This window comes from Sinohyriopsis cumingii, chromosome 5 (assembly GCF_028554795.1).
Source record: "Sinohyriopsis cumingii isolate HCF-2022 chromosome 5, ASM2855479v2, whole genome shotgun sequence".
Taxonomy (NCBI): domain Eukaryota; kingdom Metazoa; phylum Mollusca; class Bivalvia; order Unionida; family Unionidae; genus Sinohyriopsis; species Sinohyriopsis cumingii.
The window spans coordinates 40464277-40485965 of NC_142965.1; the positions used below are offsets into that span (position 1 = coordinate 40464277).

Consider the following 21689-nt stretch of genomic DNA (forward strand, 5'->3'; position numbering starts at 1 on the left):
TATTCTGTGTTAGTGTGCCTTACATTACTGACCTTGATGTATGCCTCAATTATTATTAATGACACACTGTATTGCTTGATACACACCGTATTTAAATTAAAGGCAGATGGCTGCAGGGATTATTATATGTGGTTGCACAAATAGACAAAATGAATCAAACAAGCAATTAGAAGATATTGTTTCACCAAAGATAAAAAAGAAAATTAATTTGAGAATTACACAGGTTATACGTATCGTGTATTCGTGATCGCAGACTGGTGTGTTTAATGTATGTTTACATTCTATTATGAGCTAAAACTTGATCCGTGATTGAGGGCAGCGTTCAAAGCCTAAAGTAGTTTACAGGTTCGGTGGAATATTTCATTTGAAATTAGATATATCCTTGACGTTCTATAGTGTTTTAAGTCAAGTGAAATTAGGATATTTAGATTTCCAATTTGTCTTTGGGAATCGATGATGAGAGTTTTTAATTGTGGTCAGATATAATTGCAGACAAATCATTAGTTTAAACTATTCATTGGAATTACAAAGTTTTCATTGTGTTTTTGGGCTCAAACACAATTTTAGGAATGTGATACTTATAGCCTTTTGGTACATCATTACATTCAAGATTATTTTAATTAGTTTGGGCCTCTCTATACTTTTGGGCTTATGACAGATCATTTAGAAATACTTGGAATTGAATGCCTATTGCTGCAAGTGTTTTTTGAAGTTTGAATTTTTTAATGTGGACAATTCTTTCGTAGACATGAAGTACGTAGTAAATCAATATTGAATATTATTCTCTACGTTTGTTATAGCTCTAGGTCTTACAAATATGTAATAGAAAAAGTGATATCAGCTATTTAAGTAAAATTACGAAGCATTTTATTCCCCTACAGTACAATCTAAAATTTCAAGATACACTGACACTGAAGAAACCTATCGGCATGATATTGATAAGGCAAATAGTGATCAAGTTCAAACTGTTTTGTTTGCAGAATGAAGACGAGGAAACACGCCCTAAAAGAACTGATTCTCTGGTAGGTATACATTTGATATAAAGGTAGCTAACAAAGTAACAGTAGAGTTGCTTATACAAGAATAAGATAATTTACTCTTCATAATGAAGACATTAAATTATATTTATTTCTCTAAAACGCATTGTTCAAACGTTTTCTTGATTATGCTGAATTAGTGTGCTTTACATTACTGACCTTGATGTATGCCTGAATTATTATTAATAACACACGGTAAAGCTCGATACACACCGTATTTAACTTAAAAACAGATGGATACATGGATTATTATATGTGGTTGCACAGATAGACAAAATGAATCAAACAAGCAATTAGAAGGTATTGTTTCATCGAAGATATAAAAATAATTTCATTTGGGAATTACACAGGTTATAGATACCGCGTGTTCGTGATCTCAGAATGGCCTATTTTATGCATGTCTACATTATATTTAATGTGCATAATATTTGTCCGTGACTGAGGGCATCGTTCAAAGGTTTACATAGTTTACGGATTCGGTGGAATATTCCATTTGAAATGAGACGTATCCTTGACATTCTATAGTGTCTTAGATCAAGTGAAATTAGTATATTTAGGTTTCCCATCAGTCTTTGGGAATCAATCATGAGAATTTTTAATGTGTTCAGATATAATTGGGGACAAATCATTAATTTAAATTATTCATTGGAATTACGAAGTGTTTTTTGTCTTTATGGGCTCAAACACGGTTATATCATTGTGATGCATTTAGCCTATTGGTATATGAGCACATGCAAGATTATTGGAATTAGTTTGGACCTCTCAATACGTTTGGACTTGTGATAGAACGTTAAGAACTGCTTGAAATTTAATGCACAATGTTGCAAGTTTCTTTGGAAGTTTTACCTGGAATTCTACTTAAATAAATTGTTTGTTGAATTATGCCACACTTTTTGATTTCTATTCTTTTTTTAGCTTAGTTTAAGACCATGAATTCGTAAAACTATGACATTCTGGCAATGTTTCAACTTTTCTAATTGTATGGCTGTGTATATCCACATTAACACGATTTGATATGAGCTTGTCGCTAAATTATGAACAACTCCACAATAAATGCATAATGTTTCTTTCAAAATATTAATACAAAGGTACTTCTTTTGCTTTTTTTGGGGGGGGTGTGTGCGTTAGTTTCATACAAATTACCTGTCAACTTGCAATTTGTAAATGTGATCAGTCTTGACAATTATTTTATGCGCTTCAGATGCACATATTAGAAAGAAAACATTGTCTTTAGAATTATATACACTTGTAATACACGACATGACATGGAAAAGTGAAGGAACGCTTAGGTTCAAGTTATTTCAAAGAATGAATATGATGAAACACGCCCTAAAATAACATATTCTTCGGTAGGTACACATTTTATGCAACGGTAGCTGTCAAAGTAATAGTAGATCTGTTTGAAAAATAAAACTATTTTGTACGAATCTTAATAGAAGATTTGGTTTGCTTTCATGGCCATTAAGCATATTTATCGTATCGTGTAAAGAACACTTTTGTTCTTGGTTCATTCAGCATTTAATTGAAAAGCAGGTTATACAGCTATTCGTATAAGTGGTTGCACAACTAGATTAAATGTATCAATGAAACAGTAAGGGGCGATTGCATCACCAAAGTAAGAAGAGAGAATTCATTTGTAATGACACAGGTTGCAAATATCCTATTATGAATGATCCCACGCAGATTAAAAACTCTTGAGTATATGTAAACCAAGTAGATCTGTCCTTATTCAGTTAGCTTTTATATCTTTGAGGAACATTATTGGCTGGATAAATCAACAGTAAAACATTGACATGGTAAATTTTTAAGCTTGCGGTCAGTTAGAAAACACCTCTCAGTAAATACCTTTAGTTACAAATGTTTGTAAAAACCAAATATACTTCTTTTTCTGCTGAACATTCAGCGTGTCTCACTTTTTGGGTTATTTTATTATGTAAATTACCTGAAAGGTTTAGATTTTAAAATGTGAACAAACGTTTCTTTCATTTGCATAAATTACGTAGTAAATCAGTCTTGAAATATTTTAATTAAATGATTATGATGAATTAACAAAAACTATTACACTATATTAAGAAAATCATCACTGCAGGTAAACCGTTCTTAAATGTTATTGATGTTTTTAATGTTCTCAAGAGCACATTATGTTCACTGATACTTCTTGCCCTAAGTCATTATTCACTGATTATATACGGACTCCACTGTCTTCTTCACTGTATAGGTACGCCCTCCAATGGCTTCTTCATTGTGTGTGTGCTTCGTCCAATGGCTTCTTCTTTTGTGTAGTGAATTATAGGGTACTTCATGCGGCTGGGACTCTCATGTCATAACGTTCTTAGACGTCACGGTTTTTCCCTCCTTATGGCAGGATTCCCTGACTAGCATAATCTTCCTTTAACAATCTCCATCCGGCCTTAAATCTCGAGGGTTTGAAGCGGCTTAATCTGGCCTCTCTAAAGTGTCCACGTTTTAGGTCCTGTCCATAGTAATCGTACATGTGACTTCCCAAGATTTACCGTACATATGGTTGCTTTTTACAGACCCTCTTGCAGGTATCTAGCGCACGTGCATCTATCCTAGTGAGAACTATTACGCCACTATTACGGTCATATTGGCTACACGAGTTTGCATTCTACAGTCGACTTCAGATAATATATTTCAGGTCTTTATTGTATTGAAAATCGAATGTTATTTACTGTATAAATAAAATAATTGTGTAATTTTAAGTCAGTTTGTGACAACATTCTATAAAAAGAATGAAATATGTAGCCAAGCTATGCAGCCTGAACTCATGACGAGAATTCCATGAATAAGCCATATAAACGACAGAAAAGACTGTGTGGATACAAAAAATGTAAATAGATGTGTAATTCACCTATGCTATAAAATATAATAAATTAGACTCAACATGCTTGCGTTATACCAATCATTAAAGTTTGCACGCTGTGCGGAAGTTACAAGTTCGGCGTGCTGGATTGATATTTTACTTTACATTTGCAGTCTAATTGTCTCGCCTCAAAAATATAGACATTCCAAATTTATGATGAACCAGTAGCATGCCGCTTGTATTATTCCTTGATCGACTACATCAAGTACTGTCTGAGGAAATGTTATTTGCGCGATTTTGTTTCAAAGTACACTTACAACATTTCAATTTCCGTCCGCTATCAAAAGCTACGCAAGTGCCCCATACTACCAGTCTCACGGTATGGTTTAAATCTTTCTTGTATAAATAAATCATTTTAAAGCATATGAATGAATTGATTATTACATTACCACTGTCATTTATCCATTCAGAAACCGTTATTTGGCTCATTCAATGATACGATTATAGTAATTATTCCTTTATGCCATTGACTTTGATGGCAAATAAAATCCTTGTAGATTGATGCTTTAGTTTTATGACTAAACAGCTATTCTAAATAGCATGTAAAATTTTATTACAAAGATTTGCCAATATTAATTTTAGAAATTGTGTGGTAACATAGTTTAGGAATCGTATGTCACATGGGCAGAAACTGCTCTCCATGGATTGTATATGTTTAAGCTTGATATAATGAAATGAATTTAGACGGAGAAAGAATATTTTATCATCCAGAATGTATAATCAATACCTACTGGGATTCGAAACAGGGTCCGTGAAATATGGAAGATATCTTGAATGTACACATTCGTATCCATACACTTGACTCCTTAACGTAAATTTTCCATCTAGTCTTATGGCTTTAATGAATTAAAAACTACCAGATAAACCTTTCCTTTCCTCCCTTCTGAAAAAGGTAATGTCAAAATGTTTATCCTGAATTACGGATGAGGTTCAGAAAAATAATATGAATGCCGAGTGAGTGAGTGATATTTACGATACATCTCGTAGTGTTTTCCAACGCCTTTGGATTTCAACTTTTTAAAAAGTTCATAAAAGTTCATTTCCCCACGTCAGAGATTACACGCGATGGCATGCTACTATTTCGTTGTTAATGAAATATGATGTACAATTAATTGATCCTACTTAGAAGTAAAGTATGCAAATGTGTAAGAAAGTCTCAATAAAATTACTTCTATTTTTTTTTACAGAACGATACTCAAACGCCTCCCACCACACGCGAAGCAAATTTAAGGTTATATAATATTGGCACATATGAGTCATACATAATATGTATGTATAGTAAACAAATGACAAATATAAAAATTTTCTGTCGAATAATATGTACACTGTTTTCTCTGAACTAGGTGAAATTTGTTTTATGTAGCAACCTGTGAGGGAGCTAATATACAATTTGTGTAATCAAGTAGACGAGGGGTCTGTTGAACATAACCACCTGGAGGTTGCCTAGGGGTTTAACTCCTGTATGCGCCTGCATTTTAAGGATTTCTAGGGCATACTAAAAGACAATGGAATGTGAAGAAAATATACTTTAGGAAACATTCTAGTTATTTCCTGCTCTGTTCTCTAGGGAGATGGAGGTGTACACATGCTCCTCTAACTGTTGGATCCATCTCTAAGCTCTATATATCTCCGGATCGTTCACCTTTTTATCTTGTCTTTCTGCGCTTATGCCTCTGTATATTTACTACAATATGTGTGGGACGATCTGTTAACATCGCTCACTATTCCATCGAGTGACGTTAACAGACAGCAGAGATTAAATCAGTCTGCTGATAAAGTTCATTGTGTGAGGACGAAAGCTTCAGGTTAGCTTTCTCTATACTGTTTGTGTGCGTGATTGAACAGTTAAAACGTTGTCCAATATCAATAATAATGCTATACAGTTCAGTTTGCACCACAAAATGCAAACAGTTATGTTCATTACACTGTTGGAGTACCAAAAGGTCACAAGTAATCATTAATGAACATCATAGAAAATCAAAACGCACCCACGCCTGGAGACGAGGGACATAAAAATACATATTGAATAAGATTTATTTAAGGAAATGTAACTGAGGACACTGTATGCATCATAATGTGGCACTACTGCGTTAAATACACAAAGTAATTGCCCCGGGTAAATATTTATGAACAACTATACATACCGAAATGTATGAGGAAATATTTAATGCATGCATTGTAAGAAAATATAGGATAGACGAGTATATGCATCCATCCTCTCTCTCATTCACTCTCTTTGTTTTTCTCATACAAGCCACTATTCATTATTACCAATATTCTACAACATACACATCATAATTTCAGTAACATAAATACTTAATTAAAATATTTAAAACATTCGTCTCTCTTTGGGGGCTACTCATGGGCTAGAATCTGAATGTACAAGACTATGATTCCCAATCGGTGCTAGGCTGATCCCAGCATTATAGTGTATTTTTGGCTGATCCCAGTTCTAGTAGAATCGGTGCTAGGCTGATGCCAGCTCAAGTAGAATCGATGCTAGACTGATCCCAGTTCAAGTAAAATCGGTGCTAGGATGATCCCAGCATTCGAGTGTACTCTGGACTGATCCAATCTTAAGGTAGGCTATGTGCTAAACTGGTCTCAGCATAATAGTGTTTTCTGGTGGGTTGATCCCATCTTCTAGTGAATCTATGTTAGGCTGATCCCAGCATTATAGTTTATTCTGGGCTGATCCCAGCTCAAGTATAATTGGTGCTAGGCTGATCCCAGCATTAAAGTGTATTCTGGGCTGATCCCAGCTTAAGTAGATTATGTGCTAGGCTGATCCCAGCATAATAGTGCATTCTGGGCTGATCCCATCTAAGCTAAATATATGCACGGCTGATCCCCGCATAAGAGTATATTCTGGATTGATTCCAGATTAGTGGAATAGAGCTAGGCTGATCCCAGCATGAAGAAAGTATTCTTATTTTTCCTGTTTAAAACTGTAATAGAAATGTATTAAACGAGCATGACCTTTATGTTATTAGTACAGCATACGAGTGTCCGATTGGGAAAAAATGCCAAAATGAATTTGATATTAAAATATATCAAATGAGAGCCCCCAGGAGGATGCCAGTTTTAATGTGAAAATCCATTTGGAAGGAATGGTGTCCAAATCACCTGACACAAAATGTATGCAAACAACTGTTCCTGAGCAGAAAGACGTCCGCTTACTCAAATACTGCTCCATCCAGGACACGGGACACAACCACGAATTCTGATAGAATGAGATGTTGACACCAGCCAGAAACGGGTCCAGTTTTGAAGAAGGTAAGGTGAGTATAATCACAGATTTGTCCATTGGAAATGTCACATCTCAAATCCTTGGGTAGTTGTATGAAGAAACGCTCTGCAATGATCGAACCGTAAATTCACCAAATCACAAGAATTCAAAAAATTCCACCACACACGTGCACTGCAGTGACAAGTCCAGTACTGGTGAAAAACACACCTCACGTAACATAACAGACAAATGCACCATCATCCTGTATGTAATGTGAAATCCTGGCTTACTATATGGAATGTTGTTCCTTATTATCCCACTAGGTATACACTGTAGGCTGTCGGACTCCAGCAACGGGTTACTATGGCCAGCCTGTAGGTAATGGAATATAATTCCTGCAAGGTACAACTTAATTATGGAGTACTGCAGCTGCAGCAGGGTGTGACAGTATGTGACGAAATGAATCAAAATATCATTTGAGGGCACTGGTAAAGTGTACCCATGAGCAACAATGTCTGACATGGCCAAACAATTCAACAAAAACTGGAAGCGATTTCTGTACACTGAACTATTATTATTGCACACAGATAAACACCACCAGTCCTGCACACGTTGTGTCAAAATGGTATCAACTCTGAAGCCAGGGGCACACATCTGTGGTACCAGTATCGGGACTTCTCGTTTGCTGAGCTGTGAACACAGTATCTAGAAATGTTCATATTCCATGCCACAAAACGCCATTGGAAGAATGATGTGTTGTAAGATGGTCACACCTTCAATGAACCCATATGAAGTGCTCTCCAATAAACCCATACGAAGTACAGTTCCGTGTGATGTGGACAGATGCATCGGTCTGTGCATCAACAAGACTGCGGAGCTGTGCACATGCTATCAAGAAATATTTGTATTCCATGTCACAGAAGCCTGTGGAAGAATTATGTGTTGTAAGACGGTCACGTCTGCCATTAACCCACATGAAGTGAAGTGCTCTCCAATGAACCCATATGAAGTGCAGTGTTAATAGGATGTGGAAGTTTGTATCGGTCTGTGCACCTACGAGACTTGAAAGAAGCAAAATTTGAAAGTAGAACCAGGCAGGAGGAAGTGCTATGGTGATGTGCAAAACGATCGAAGTGAGCACTAAATTAAGAACTTGAAATTCTATCGCTCTGGCGGATATATTTCTTATAAGCATATGACTGCCACCTACCTCAGCCCCTAGTAATACTGTCTGATAGACCATGCTTAGCACCCTGATGCTGCCCCACTCCTAAAAGAATGAGTCATGGATAATTGGGGATTAAAAACCGCATAGCACGAGAGATGTGAGTAAGGCTTGGGTGAACTCCTGCCTAGTTAGGATCAACCCACCTCAACGAGGTAAGGAAGAGTTGTCCCAAATGACAACCAATCAGTTGTAAATATTGATGCAGCGGCTGGACAGGGCAGTAGTCTTGTACGTTTTGGGACATGACACTTAGGCACAAAAGGGTACTCTTGGAGTGTTTGTAATGTGTAAACTCAACAATTGAACCACAGTCACTGATCTGGTCCCGAGAGAACTTAAGTTTGGGTTTCTGCAACCAGGTTGTCTGTCATTTCCCTTCCTCGCAGGAATGCATGGAATGCAAGAAGAAACATGGACTTAGATAGAGCCCACGGAAGGCATTGGAAGTGAATCTAGGCATGACTAAAACGAGGTTTTGTAGAATAAATTTATCAATTGGTAGTCTGGCATCTGTGTGAGATAAATGTTTATGAAGTGATGTAGAAGTGTTTGACTAAGAAAGAAATTGACTGGATGAAGGAAATGGTTCATTTTATGTACACAGCCAATAGCCGAGACATAGGTAGATATGGTAGATGGAGCTTAGTATTTTTCAAAAATGATATGGAGTGAAAAGTGCCCGATTGGTGTTTGAAAAAGTGATTGTGCTGTGTTTTAAAGTGGTTGAAAAGTCGATGTAGTGTTTCCAACTGCGCCTATAAGCTTCCATTGAACACGAAGAAAGAGCACTTTTGACTAAAATCGACAATTTTATTACTCTTTAATAATAGCCTCTTGCATACTTCCCTGTCTGACTCTCAATTCAAGGTACATGTTCAACACCCCTATACAAGTATTACCCAATGACAAAGCCTTAAATTTCGACATTACATCAGCTTACCACACCACCAGTTCCTCCCTTAATGGTCATTATCAGACAAAGCCCATTGCAAACTGACAATTTATACCTAAAATAACTCAAGTTCATCAAGTTGTACATAAACTAAAAGTAATATATTATCATTTTAAAGAAAGTAACATTGACTAGATCCTCGCATCCAAGGATAATGCTCTTATACTATTCTCTCATGAGACAAGACATCCGAATTCAAAGACACTTAACATATTATGTGTATATTTATAACAAAATACGTATTTACATGGACAAGGTAATACTCGTATACCGAAACCCTAGATGTCAACGTATCCCGCTACTATATTACTTTCATTTTGCTACACACATGTAATTTCAACATATAAAAAATGACTCAGGTATAAATACTTTACAGTATACTGTAATAAATGGTATACACATGTTAGAAATTCACGAGAAAAAGAATCCAAAACATTGCATTACATGTCCATACAGTTGATACCTGATCAGTCATGAAGGTGTAGTCCACGCAGTAAATACATTTATGGGTGGATATTACCTTAGGTAGACAGTTATCACATGTTCCAAATACATATGACAAACTTCATAAGTAGCAAACGGTCTATTAGGTTAACACAATCAAAGAATAAATTGACCTGATGTTTACTGGACAGATTTATTACCTCAATCATGAAATAATTAGTTGGCAACCCGTATGTATTCAAACGTCCACAATTCTAATATATGGTCTTCATGATGAGTGTGTATTCAAATGATATGAGAGAGCTGACGTAACCTTTGTCAAAGTATTCTTATTCATACATGTGGAATATAATTACTATGTTTGTTGAAACACACCATGATCTAAAATATGGAGTGGATAGTTTATATAATAATTTTTAAAACTGAATATTAATATATAAAACAGACAGAATAGAATTATGACATTTATAAAAAAAAAACGCAGTTGTCTGTTGAAATAAATCTTTTCACGACTTGATCTTTACATATGTCGGCATTTTGTTTAAAGTAACAGCGGGTTATGATCTTGAGTTCATTTTGAGTATGACTGAAATTTTCTTAATTAGTCCTTTTCAACAATTTCTTAACTAATTCGTGACATGAAATCTTCCAAGTTGGAAAGACTACGTATCGTATAAACAAGCTTTCGTTGGATAAACGCACGTAATTAATCTTAGATATGGTACCAACTGCATCGGAGTCTACGGTTTTGCTGTCGTTTAGAATTATGACCTTAGCTAAACCTTTTGCTTCAGTCAAAAGTGAACGTGGTCCATTATTGTTAGGTTATGTGTTTCTTTTTATTATACTGGTAGAGTATTGTTAAAACTGAGAAAATGTACCACTTTGAAACAAACAGTAGTACATATCATTGTATTGTTTTCGTTTCATTGTATAATTCAAGTCAGAACATTAAATCGAAATTACATTACATTGGCATATTGTATTACAGAATATTCTAAATAATGGAAATGCTCGACCGAGTGGGATCACATGGGTGAGTACATTTGCTATGCACTGTATGTTTATAAACGTTGTTACTTCATCCAGTAAGTAACGTTTCACTAATGTTTGATGATAATATGGGTAGCTTTTAAAATTCTGAAATGATAAAGAAAATTGACATTCAAATTCAAATTTCCAACAACTCTTAAAAAGTGAACCTTTAACTAACTTCACACAAAATTGACTTATAAGAGAATGATTCCATGTTTATGTCATTGTTTTGTAGAAGATGAATTTATAGTCAAAACGTTTTTCTAATTAAATCACCGAAAACTTGTACCGAAATGTTGACGTAGTTGTACGGTCACTTGTTATAAGCTAAGAACCCATCCAATGTTGTTTTGTTAATTGCATGCAGGATTAAGCAACAGCAAATACCCCCCCCCCAACAAAAAAGATGTAAAAAACAAACAAAAAAAAAACAGAACCACCACCAAAAATATATTGCAAACTTAAATTGTGTTCAACTGTGATCGTAACATACAACTTTTGAAAAAAGTATTCTCTTGCTGCTTATGTTCATGAATTCATGGTTGTCAATTTTTTATGCTGTTTAATATTAATTTACTCTGATCATAGCTTGTATGATTCCCTATAAGGGCTAATCGACAGGTGAAAAAAGGACTTTAGCTATTGTATATATTTTATGTAGATTGTATTTCTCATGTAGCCTGTGTCCGATGTGTTTGTCATAAAATAAAGTGATATTAAATTTCCACCATTGTGACTAATTCTACTATATTCGGTTTCTCCGACTACCTCAACAAGTTAGATTGAATAAGAAGATATGTTTTTGACATAACTTTCAAGAGAAATCAATGTCTCATTGAAACTATTGGATAACATGAACTGTCCTTGCTGTATAGAATGATTCTTTAATTATGGAATAACAGGTGAATAAGTATGCAGTGCAGTGGGGCAGCAACTTCCCAAGAAACCCGACCGTGCGTCTGCGGGAGAAGGGTGGGGTACCAAATTCTCACCAAACTTTTTTTATTGTAAGGAGAGCATACAACTAGGTTTTCCGGGTGGGGAAGGGCATACTATCTTTCTACGCCAACGCAGATTACATAATTTGCAAGAACAGTGCAAGGACATGAATACTAGCAAAACTGAAGAAAATCAATATTGAACGTTATATCAACTAGGATGGATGTTGTACCAAAAGAGCTCTACCAAAGTAAGTAAACATCGATACATTGGTGTAAAATCAATCCCAAATGTTTCACCCTCTACGCATTTGGGATTCAAGAGAGGCAAAATGGATGGGCGAGATGAATTATTGTCAGACATAATATGAACTGTATGTAAGGATACACAACATGCGAAGCTATTTACAATATGTCCTTTATAAAAAAGCATGAGACTCAATGAAAGCTAGATTGAGGAATTCATTACCAGTATATGTTCTAATTTTACCTACCTAACGACAAACACTGACTGATGTGAACATAACAGAATATATAATACACGCCATATAAATATTAATATAAATCTTAATGTTTGCCCAATTAACACTAAGAATGATAACTTAGCTCTTGCCTAGCTCCATTTGGATTTCATGGGTGCTTTCACATTTAATGCTGGAATCAATTCGTAGCTACATGTATCTGATCTTATTTTCCAAGCCACCACTGAAACTTCAGTTTTTAGTCAAAAGGGAACGGATGATATCTGATTTATATGAAAACAAAATCGTGCCACCTGGCTGTGTTGTGTACAGCATAGCATTATAAGGACGAACAGCTATTATTCGTGGCCAGTCGTTTTGTCTGTCCTGAGAGATCAAGTTGACTCAAACAAGAGGTTGCTTGTCTCCAATGAATTGAGGGATTGCTATCTTTATTATCCCCATTACAGGTCCCATAACAATAATTCTTCTCATTTCTAACATGATGCTAGATATTACAGATAGATATAGTAAAATACAAGAGAGAGAGAGAGAGACAGAGAGACGGGGGGGGGGGGAGAGTGTGTGATTTGGATTTGTAATGTAGGTTTAACAGTTTTTCAGTAATATCACTACGATGTCTGCAGTGTGGCAGTTTATAGTGATGTTTAGCACTGCGACATCATGCCGCAGATATGTAGCATGATGTCCCACCCAGTCACATTATCCTGACACCAGTCGACCAGTCCTATCACTAACCCCTTAATGGTAAGCGCCAAGCGAGGCAGCTGCTTGTATCATTTTTATAAGTCTTTGGTATGACTCGGTCGGGGTTTGAACCCGCGACCTCCCGCATCCGAGGCGGACACTCTAACCACTTATTTCACCCGAGTGGTGATTAATTTACTAATGCTAGTACCAAAACATAGGTCACCATTTCAACCGACATATTCTGGTAATATTAAGACAATAACGAAGATGATAACAATGAAAATAATTATTTTTGCATCTGTTACGTTAACCTTCATTCCACATTTAATATGGATATATATAAATGAGTTAAATTAATAGGTAAGAATGTACTTTTCATTGGGAGTACGTGCAAATAAATACGTAAATTTCATGTGTCTTGCACGTAACTCACTCTCATAGCTTTATGCAAAGAAAAGGATATACATCTATCCCTAATGTTAAAGATGAAGTTTAGCAACCATATGTTTGCAAAATAAGTACAGTGAATGATCTTCAGGGGCCTTACAATAAATCCATCTAATTCTGAGTGCAATGGGAACCATATTTGCCTTCCAATTAAAAACGAATGTCAGTTGATAGGCTACTTTTAGGGAGTTTCTAATCGACACGTGTGTTAGTCTCATCATAAATAAATTTATCATTCCATGTCAAAACGGCCATGATTTCTATTTATTCAGCCATGCAATGTTCCTTTTGCTTTTGATGCAGGTATAACGTCTGAAGAAAACTGTATTAATATGCCCCAAGGCATAGTGAAAAATATTCTATTTCAGATTTGAGAAACATGAAATAATGACAACTATTTCACCAATAATTATATATAACGACAGAAATCATAACAAACGAACACCGATTTAACTATCTTACACACTTGTGTATGGTAATATTAATCAATAATACTGAACGAGTTGGTTTTTCAAGATGAGCATCTTCATATATCCATCACCTGAGATCTACTTCTGAATTCTTCCTGCTGGTAAATTAAATATCCTAGAAAAAGATGATTTTTTTTTACAGAACACGCAGATATTAAGTGCTTATCAGGCAAACACACAAATATTTCGGTCATATATTGCCTCAAATATTAAAAAGCTCTACTTGTGATTCAAAAACAAAACTATGACTTTTTTGAGCAAAAGAATGAAACCTTTTTCTTTTCAGATGGATGCGTTGACTCCTTTCTATATATATATATATATATATATATATATATATATATATATATATATATATATATATATATATATATAGTCTATTCCAGGGTGACATATCTAACCAACAGGACGGATGCAATGCTACTACATGTGTAAGTACCTTTCACAAGGAGTATGTTTTTTCTGAGTTATATGGCTTGTGCATGTTTCTTTCTTTTTGATTACGTTTGATCAAGTAAACGATATTTTCCTAGACTGAAGATAACAATATAACGTTTAGGTATTGGTCTGCAAGCTAATTCATTCACATAAATAGATGCACACACACCTTCATGCATGGGTTCAAATGATTTCTACAATATGACACCAACTTAATAAAGTGAGTTAACACTCTGCTGGAAATTAAACACACATGCATTCATAATATATATATATATATATATATATATATATATATATATATATATATATATATATATATATATATATATATATATATATATATAATGTGATTGAATTAGCTGACAATTAAAAGTAATAAATAAAACCATACATAGTACGTAAGGATCGTTGAGCAGTGATGTATTAAAATGGATGTTGTAAAAGTGCTCAGATTCCTGATAATGAATTCTGTTACAATACATTTGCATACATATTCCAGACAAAGTTTGATAACGAACAGAGGCGCGGAATCCTATGGGTGAGTACATTTCTTATACACTGTTTATGTTGACTTCCGCATGAAAGCAGTGTCGAGAAAATCAAAGTGCCAGTAGGCTCTTGATTTGTTAGATCTTGTGTGGGTCTTGAGGCAATGGTGATATTTACACTGTTATAAAGGATTCAGTTGAGGACTTTCTTTGGGCAACAACAAGGATACATCACATGCTTTCCACAAATTAACAAAGGACACTCAACACAAATGTGCATATTCTTTGTAGCCTAACTGTTATATATATATATATATATATATATATATATATATATATATATATATATATATGCCTGAAAAAAACATACTACGTTATTGACTCCGTTGGATGGCCTTTACCATAGATATATGGTCTGCAAATGGTTCTGAATAATATGTATTTTGGGGAAAAGTGTTGACAGGGGTCTGACTTAATGTAATATTCTCATTAATGGTGGATGTCCTGTTTGATATTTGCACTTTGAAGGGTTTTTGATTTTTTTAAAAACTAAATCGTTTAAAGTATATTTCTGTTTGGTGTGCTCACTTTGTGTTTGTATGTTGTTTATTTACAGTGTCGGTCTCTGAGAAACATTTGTAAATCCCCCCCAAAAAAAAAACTTGAACGGTGTACAATCGTCCTGTTCTCGCCCTGTATTTTTTAAGACTAGCCAAAAACAATAAATGCATAAGTGATGGTAAACAAAACTAGATGGAAATGATATTGTGACCAACCAAAGACTCAATTACAATTGATACCAAAAGGCAATTAAAAATTGTACGTGTCATGTGTAATTTTCCAGTCCATATATGGCTTGTCAAAAACGTATCGACAAAGTGTAGAAAGCAGCCCGACATATAATGTACGATAGATCTTATACAAAAAAAGAGTTATTGTTTATTTTTTATACTATATGCGTCTTAATTAATTGCAATGTTAATACAACTCACAATTTCTTTACTTTTTCCGTACCATTTTTTTCTGTTATGAGAAATTGTTGCATTTTATAGGTGTTATGTCAGATAATTAACGCCTGTTTCCAAAAAGCACAAATATATGCATTAAATTAAAAATATTTGACAAATAGATAATTAGATTAAAACAACAATCACCTTGTCAATTGTTATATAATTGCCGCACCTTTTCCTACATTTCTCGTAAAGCATGACTGGTATAATCCATGCCAGAATGCCTAGAATCATACGTTTTTTTTAAAAACTATTATTTGTCTATAATTTTTTTCTATTTTATGGGCACATATTTTCCTATAGTCATACCATTTTCTTGATCATATTTGACACATATTATCCGATGATCAAACCATTTTTGGACAAATATGCTCAGATGATCATGCCATTTTCTGGACACATATTGTCCGATGATCATACCATTTCTGGATCTATTGTCTAATGATCATACCATTTTCTGGACACATATTGTTCGATGACCATACCATTTTCTGGGCATATTGTCTAATGAAGATACCATTTTCTGGATACATATTGTCCGATAATCATATCATTTTCCGCTTTTTCAGCAATACTTGTCTTACAAAAGCCATCATAACTGATTAGCATAGATAGATGAATGTAATGCATTTAGTAAACAAAACACATGATTTAGAACGGAAACTTTTCCAAACACTGATGAAAATTATTACCAAACCATTCGGCCTCAATCCGGTCTCGACAAGAAGCCAAACGTGAAAATAATCCTCAACATTCCTACATCATTTTATCTCTCGAACGTAAGCCATACTCAGAAATACACCTCAAAAGAGATTTAATTCGTACCTTAAATGTATGTATGTATGTATGTATGTATGTATGTATGTATGTATCACTTGGGATAATGGAGAAATCCTACCAGTCATTAAATATTCATTTATGCAAATATGCAAATGACTTTGTTGAAACGATGGTTTTCATTGGACATTGTGGTTTTTAGAAAATAACATCGACGTTTAGACTTGTGCTGCTAGAAATTTAGTATTATGTTATCAGACCGGTAGTGTATATACTTTAACAGTTATTAATAATTCATTGTACGTTTCATTTCAGAGCTGGTAATTGCATTTTATTTTGTTTACTATTACAATTTTTTAAGTACTATTTGAAATTAGACCGCCATTGGTGGCGTTATCAATTTTCGTGGATTGGTTGAACTGCAAGGTTATTTCGCTAGTAGTTGCCAAACTATCAGGGTTCCTTGAATCCATAAAAGCCTGGGGGAGGTGGCACCATCCCCTTCCCCAGGAACAACTAGCAGGCTGCGGTGCAGTCAGAAAAAAGTGGCACATGCACAATTGGGAGAATGCTACTATAATTAAACTCAACAACAATATAGTAGTTTTAGTTTTATTATTATTATTATTATTATAACCGTATCTATGAATTCTTTGTACGTTTATATTTTTCAACAGACACGTTTTTAAATTAGAAATGAAATTAAACGAAACAGTACGCCTCATACCCATTTATGACCGTTATCAGTTTTCGTGGTTTAGTAATAAGATCGCATTATTTTATCTGCGCGGCAGGACTCGTAGTAGTATGTATACTGACAGCGTTACTAAGAAATAAGTTACATTTTATTTGGGTACTGGCAATTACATTTCTTTCCAAATAAAACACTTCTAAGTTTATTACCGTTATTAGTTTTCGAGGACTGGTTAAAAAAAAATCATTGAAAAACCCACAGGGGTTCGTATTGTTGTTTACAATGGACCTGTCATACATGTGCTATATTGTAGTTATTATAGAGCACATTAGTCAGAGTTTCCTCTGACCCTTGCCTCCCCATTTTTGATATTTGGACAACATAAATAGTACATGTCTGACAGGTCAGTTGTAAGTAACGATACGAGCCCCTGTGGAAAAACCAATATGATGTGGCCTAGCTTCCGACGATACTGGTTCTGTGGTATCTCGATATTTGAACTTTTCGGTATTTATTTTATCTATTGCACCACATATTGTGTACTTATATATACCACATGACCATAGGTTACTAGTTCTAAATCACCAGTTTATTTTGGGAAAATGTCAGGATTGCTGATGCGTACACTATTTGATAAGTAAACCCATGAATACTACTGTTTCAAAATAATATCCTTAACCTATGTTCTCAGATAGAATCAATATCTTCTTAAAATTTCTATCACTTTAACAAAATGTTTAGCCTGTTGTCTGATAATGTTATACAAGAGTTAGATCATATGATTACTGTGATGGTCAAGGACTAGGAAATCGAATCTATGGTAGCAAATAAGAATCAAAATGTGAAGCATGTTAATGTCGTTTTTTGGTGGCTTTCGCATTTAACAGGCGTTGACTTGAAAGCTGCATTGTACACGATTTATTACTTTCCATTGGAACTCCGGTTGTTGTTCAAACAGTCTTAGGTTGATATGTACTTTCATCCTCATATTGATTGTTCATTCTCAGCAACAATCACAGAGCAACTCCAGTCATCGTGGGTGGTTATTTACAAATGCATTTCTTTAATTCTTTCTTATAAGTTTATGTTGCTGTAGGGCACAGGTGGCATAATGAGTGCCATAGAAGTAGCATCCATTTTTCAAGTTGATTACACTTTGTGCAACACAATGATACATTAAATTTCCAACATTAATACAAGTATATGCCATTATCAGATTATTGTTTTGTTGCTGGTCTTACTGCAATATCAGAGTAACTCCCCTTTTACAACTAGGACTGTACATAACGTCTGTTTATTGTTTGTTTCCCACAGCCATCTGATTTATAGTGGAAAATAAATTCATTTTAATACAAACAACAATAGACTTAAATTATATCTTGAGGGTCATTGTTTTTATTAACTTATTTGCTGATTGCAGACTTTATGACCTGAAATATCAAAGCACTCATTTATAGTAGATAACAGAAAATCAAAACAAAAGGAAAGAAATAATTCAAATTTTGAATCAGCTTAAATCAAAAACTGAACTGACTGAGTCTCATAAATTTTGTGACATAACTACACAAGTTTTAAGACCATTTTTGGTCTGCTTAAATGATAAATATACATTATACAGCTTCATCACTCAAATGTATGTTACCTTAGTAGTTGTAAAGACTTTGCTGGGTCTATATACTGGTCCATATCTTCCCATATCCTATACGTACCAAAATCCATCCAAAAATCTCCTGAAACAAACATTTTACAACCTTGATGGTAATCATATTGATATTTTACAGTCAGCTGATCATCAACATCAGAAGTCTGTTCAACAGATGCATTAAGTTAAATGATAACTTTGTCAGTGCATATCCATATCTGGTGACAATAACAATCAGTACTGTTCGAGTTTTACGAATAACTTGTCCATATCAATGTACATTTGCCTGTATATTATAGTATGTGATTTAGATTTTTAACATAGCTATAAAACAGTTTAAGTCATATCACTGTAAGCTGCAGTGGCAGCTTATAATGATGTCTAGCACTGGTTTATCATTCCCCAGACATGCAGCATCATCTTCGACCCAGTCACATTATCCTGACACCAGGCCGACCAGTCCTAACAATAACCTCTTGATACTGAGCACCAAGCAAGGCAGCTGTTATTACCATTTTTTGAAGTCTTTGGTATGACTCACTTGTGGTTTGAATCCACGACCTTCCACATCCGAGGCGGACGCTCTAACCACTAGGCCACTGGGGCGGTCACCTGTATATTGTATAATGTATGTACTGGTAAATTTTGTGATAGTGACATGATTAGTTCATTCTGTCACTTTATTTTTCTGTGACACTAATAGGTCGAGCATAAAGTATGTATTCATTGAGTGGGGGTGCGAGGTGTTGAAAAAAATTCAAAAAGCATTAGCCTGTGTATGTGGCAGGGTAACTGCTAAGTATGTTCTGCAGCGATAGGGGTCAATATTCCTTGATAACTGTGATATTTATGAAGACTAGTCAAGTCAGAAACATAACTAGCAGATGAGTTAGATGCAAAGTGGCTGGTATGCCATGTCAGGCAGAGTCAATATCTGCTTAGAATTATGAAGTGTGATATGTTGTAGTTTTATTGCACATGGTTTTGCAGAAATTTTTTCCTCTTCATTTTCTGGCATGACCAGTTATTTTATCTCATGATTCCGACAGATTATGCATTCCAGACCCTGGTGCCTCATGCGAATTTGTGAAGCCATACCTTGCCAGACTGGGACAATATTGTACTTGGATAGGCACATTGATTGCCTTTTTGACACCTATTGTCCTTTACTTTTATAAAAGTGAGATTCAGAAGCATGTCTTAAATTAATTACTCATCCTAAGCCATCATGAAATGTCACATGATCGCACACACCTTACAAAAATTGTCACCTGAGAAAAGAACTGTTATGGTTCATGATTTTGATGATATCGAAGCTGATGATAAAAATTTGAGGTCCAGTCATTCCAAATGATGATAAGGCTGATAATATTCCAATTTTCCAAAGTTGATATAAAAATTTTAGTCACTGTCTGATATTTGACTATTAAAGTTAAGGTCAACTAAATATTAGCTGCTGTCACTTGTTTAAAACTATTATTAGAGATAAATATTTACATTTGCTGTAGAAAAGCATTGGTTACGATTTCTGTAAAATTCAACCTTTGTATCACTATTATAGTTAATGTTAATGCTTTCCTACTTTCATTTTCAAAGTTTGTTTTACATGGTATTAATTTAAACCGCTGCTTATTTTTAATGATTACTAATAACTTCATCTTTTAAAATTCAATTGTCCCATCTATTCTTGGAAAGGGGGTGGTGACTCAGCAATGTACTTACACAAGGGTGGATATAAAATGTATGATTTGCAATGAGTAATGGGAAAGGGGTTAAAAAAATCACCAATTGTTTGCATACGTGCTTTATGGACAACCCTTAACATCATATCAGAATATTATTATTGCCAGCGTAACTGTTCATGGGTAAAGTTGTTGGATCGATGAAATGTTTTAACAGCTGACCATAATGTCATTATAGTTCATTTGTGCTTGAAATATAATTCTTCATTGTAACTTTTTTCTCTTTTTTTTTTTGTTAACTTTGTTTGCAGATTAGTGTAGATTTCAGCTGATTTTGGTAATTATATGGACTTTTACAAATGGGCCTTGTCACCTGATAGTCGAAAAGATGTTCACATGACCATTCCTCTGATAAAGGTGTGTAGATGAGTCAGCGGCTAAGGACAAGCTGAGAAATGTGATGCTACAAAGGTATATTTTCCATTTGATATATCATAGGTGACTCGTGTAAGCATCCATACTAGAAGTATGGGTGTGACTGACTTTTCCATATTCTGCATGAGACATAAAAAGCTATCTAAAGTTGTCTGCCACATCTCATAACATATATGCTATACATTAATGTGTGAAAGGGAAATATTATTTATTTTGTAATAGAGTGGGAACATTTTAATTTGTCCTAAAAAAATGGTACATTTTCCGTTCCTTAAGCTATGGATCGGCATTTTGAATTATGTATTATTTTTAACATTAACATGAAAAATGTGCAATATTTTTGTAATTACTTCAATACACTAAATGGTTTAACCTTCTGTGAGTAACAATTAATAATTTTTCTAGATTAAACACATTAATTCCATTATGTCTTAGATATTTCACTTTGAATTGTTCGCATGTAAATATGAGTTATTGCACACGTATTGTATTATTATGTGCAGTATTAATTTTAATCTTTATTGGGTGGGATATTCGTAGTGATGATTTAGTATCATTTAATACTCAGCTTTACATGATGGGTAAGCTGATGAGCTTGAATGTTTATAAACCGCTATTGCTTTTAACTACTGCTGTTCTAGTATACTGATAGTCTCTGTATCACAAGTAGAGCAAACTTTTCCC

The 21689-nt window shown here is 34.5% G+C and overlaps 1 protein-coding gene across 7 annotated transcripts in view; it reads left to right on the top strand.

Moving 5' to 3' along the window:
* The window catches only part of LOC149798999 (uncharacterized), a 76278-nt gene that overhangs the window by 26153 nt on the left and 28436 nt on the right, over positions 1–21689 (top strand). For 3 of the 7 annotated variants that reach the window (XM_089957936.1, XM_089957938.1, XM_089957937.1), the window contains exons 7-12: positions 981–1022; positions 10766–10810; positions 14223–14267; positions 14777–14815; positions 19295–19516; positions 20882–21041. In XM_089957936.1, coding sequence (XP_089814062.1) covers positions 981–1022; positions 10766–10810; positions 14223–14267; positions 14777–14815; positions 19295–19333 — 210 coding nt within the window. In that variant the 3' untranslated portion in view covers positions 19334–19516; positions 20882–21041. Of the gene's footprint in view, positions 1–980; positions 1023–10765; positions 10811–14222; positions 14268–14776; positions 14816–16726; positions 16873–19294; positions 19517–20881; positions 21042–21689 lie in introns of those variants that run through there. The other 4 variants (XM_089957939.1, XR_016421048.1, XR_016421047.1 and 1 more) reach the window with 4 other exon arrangements.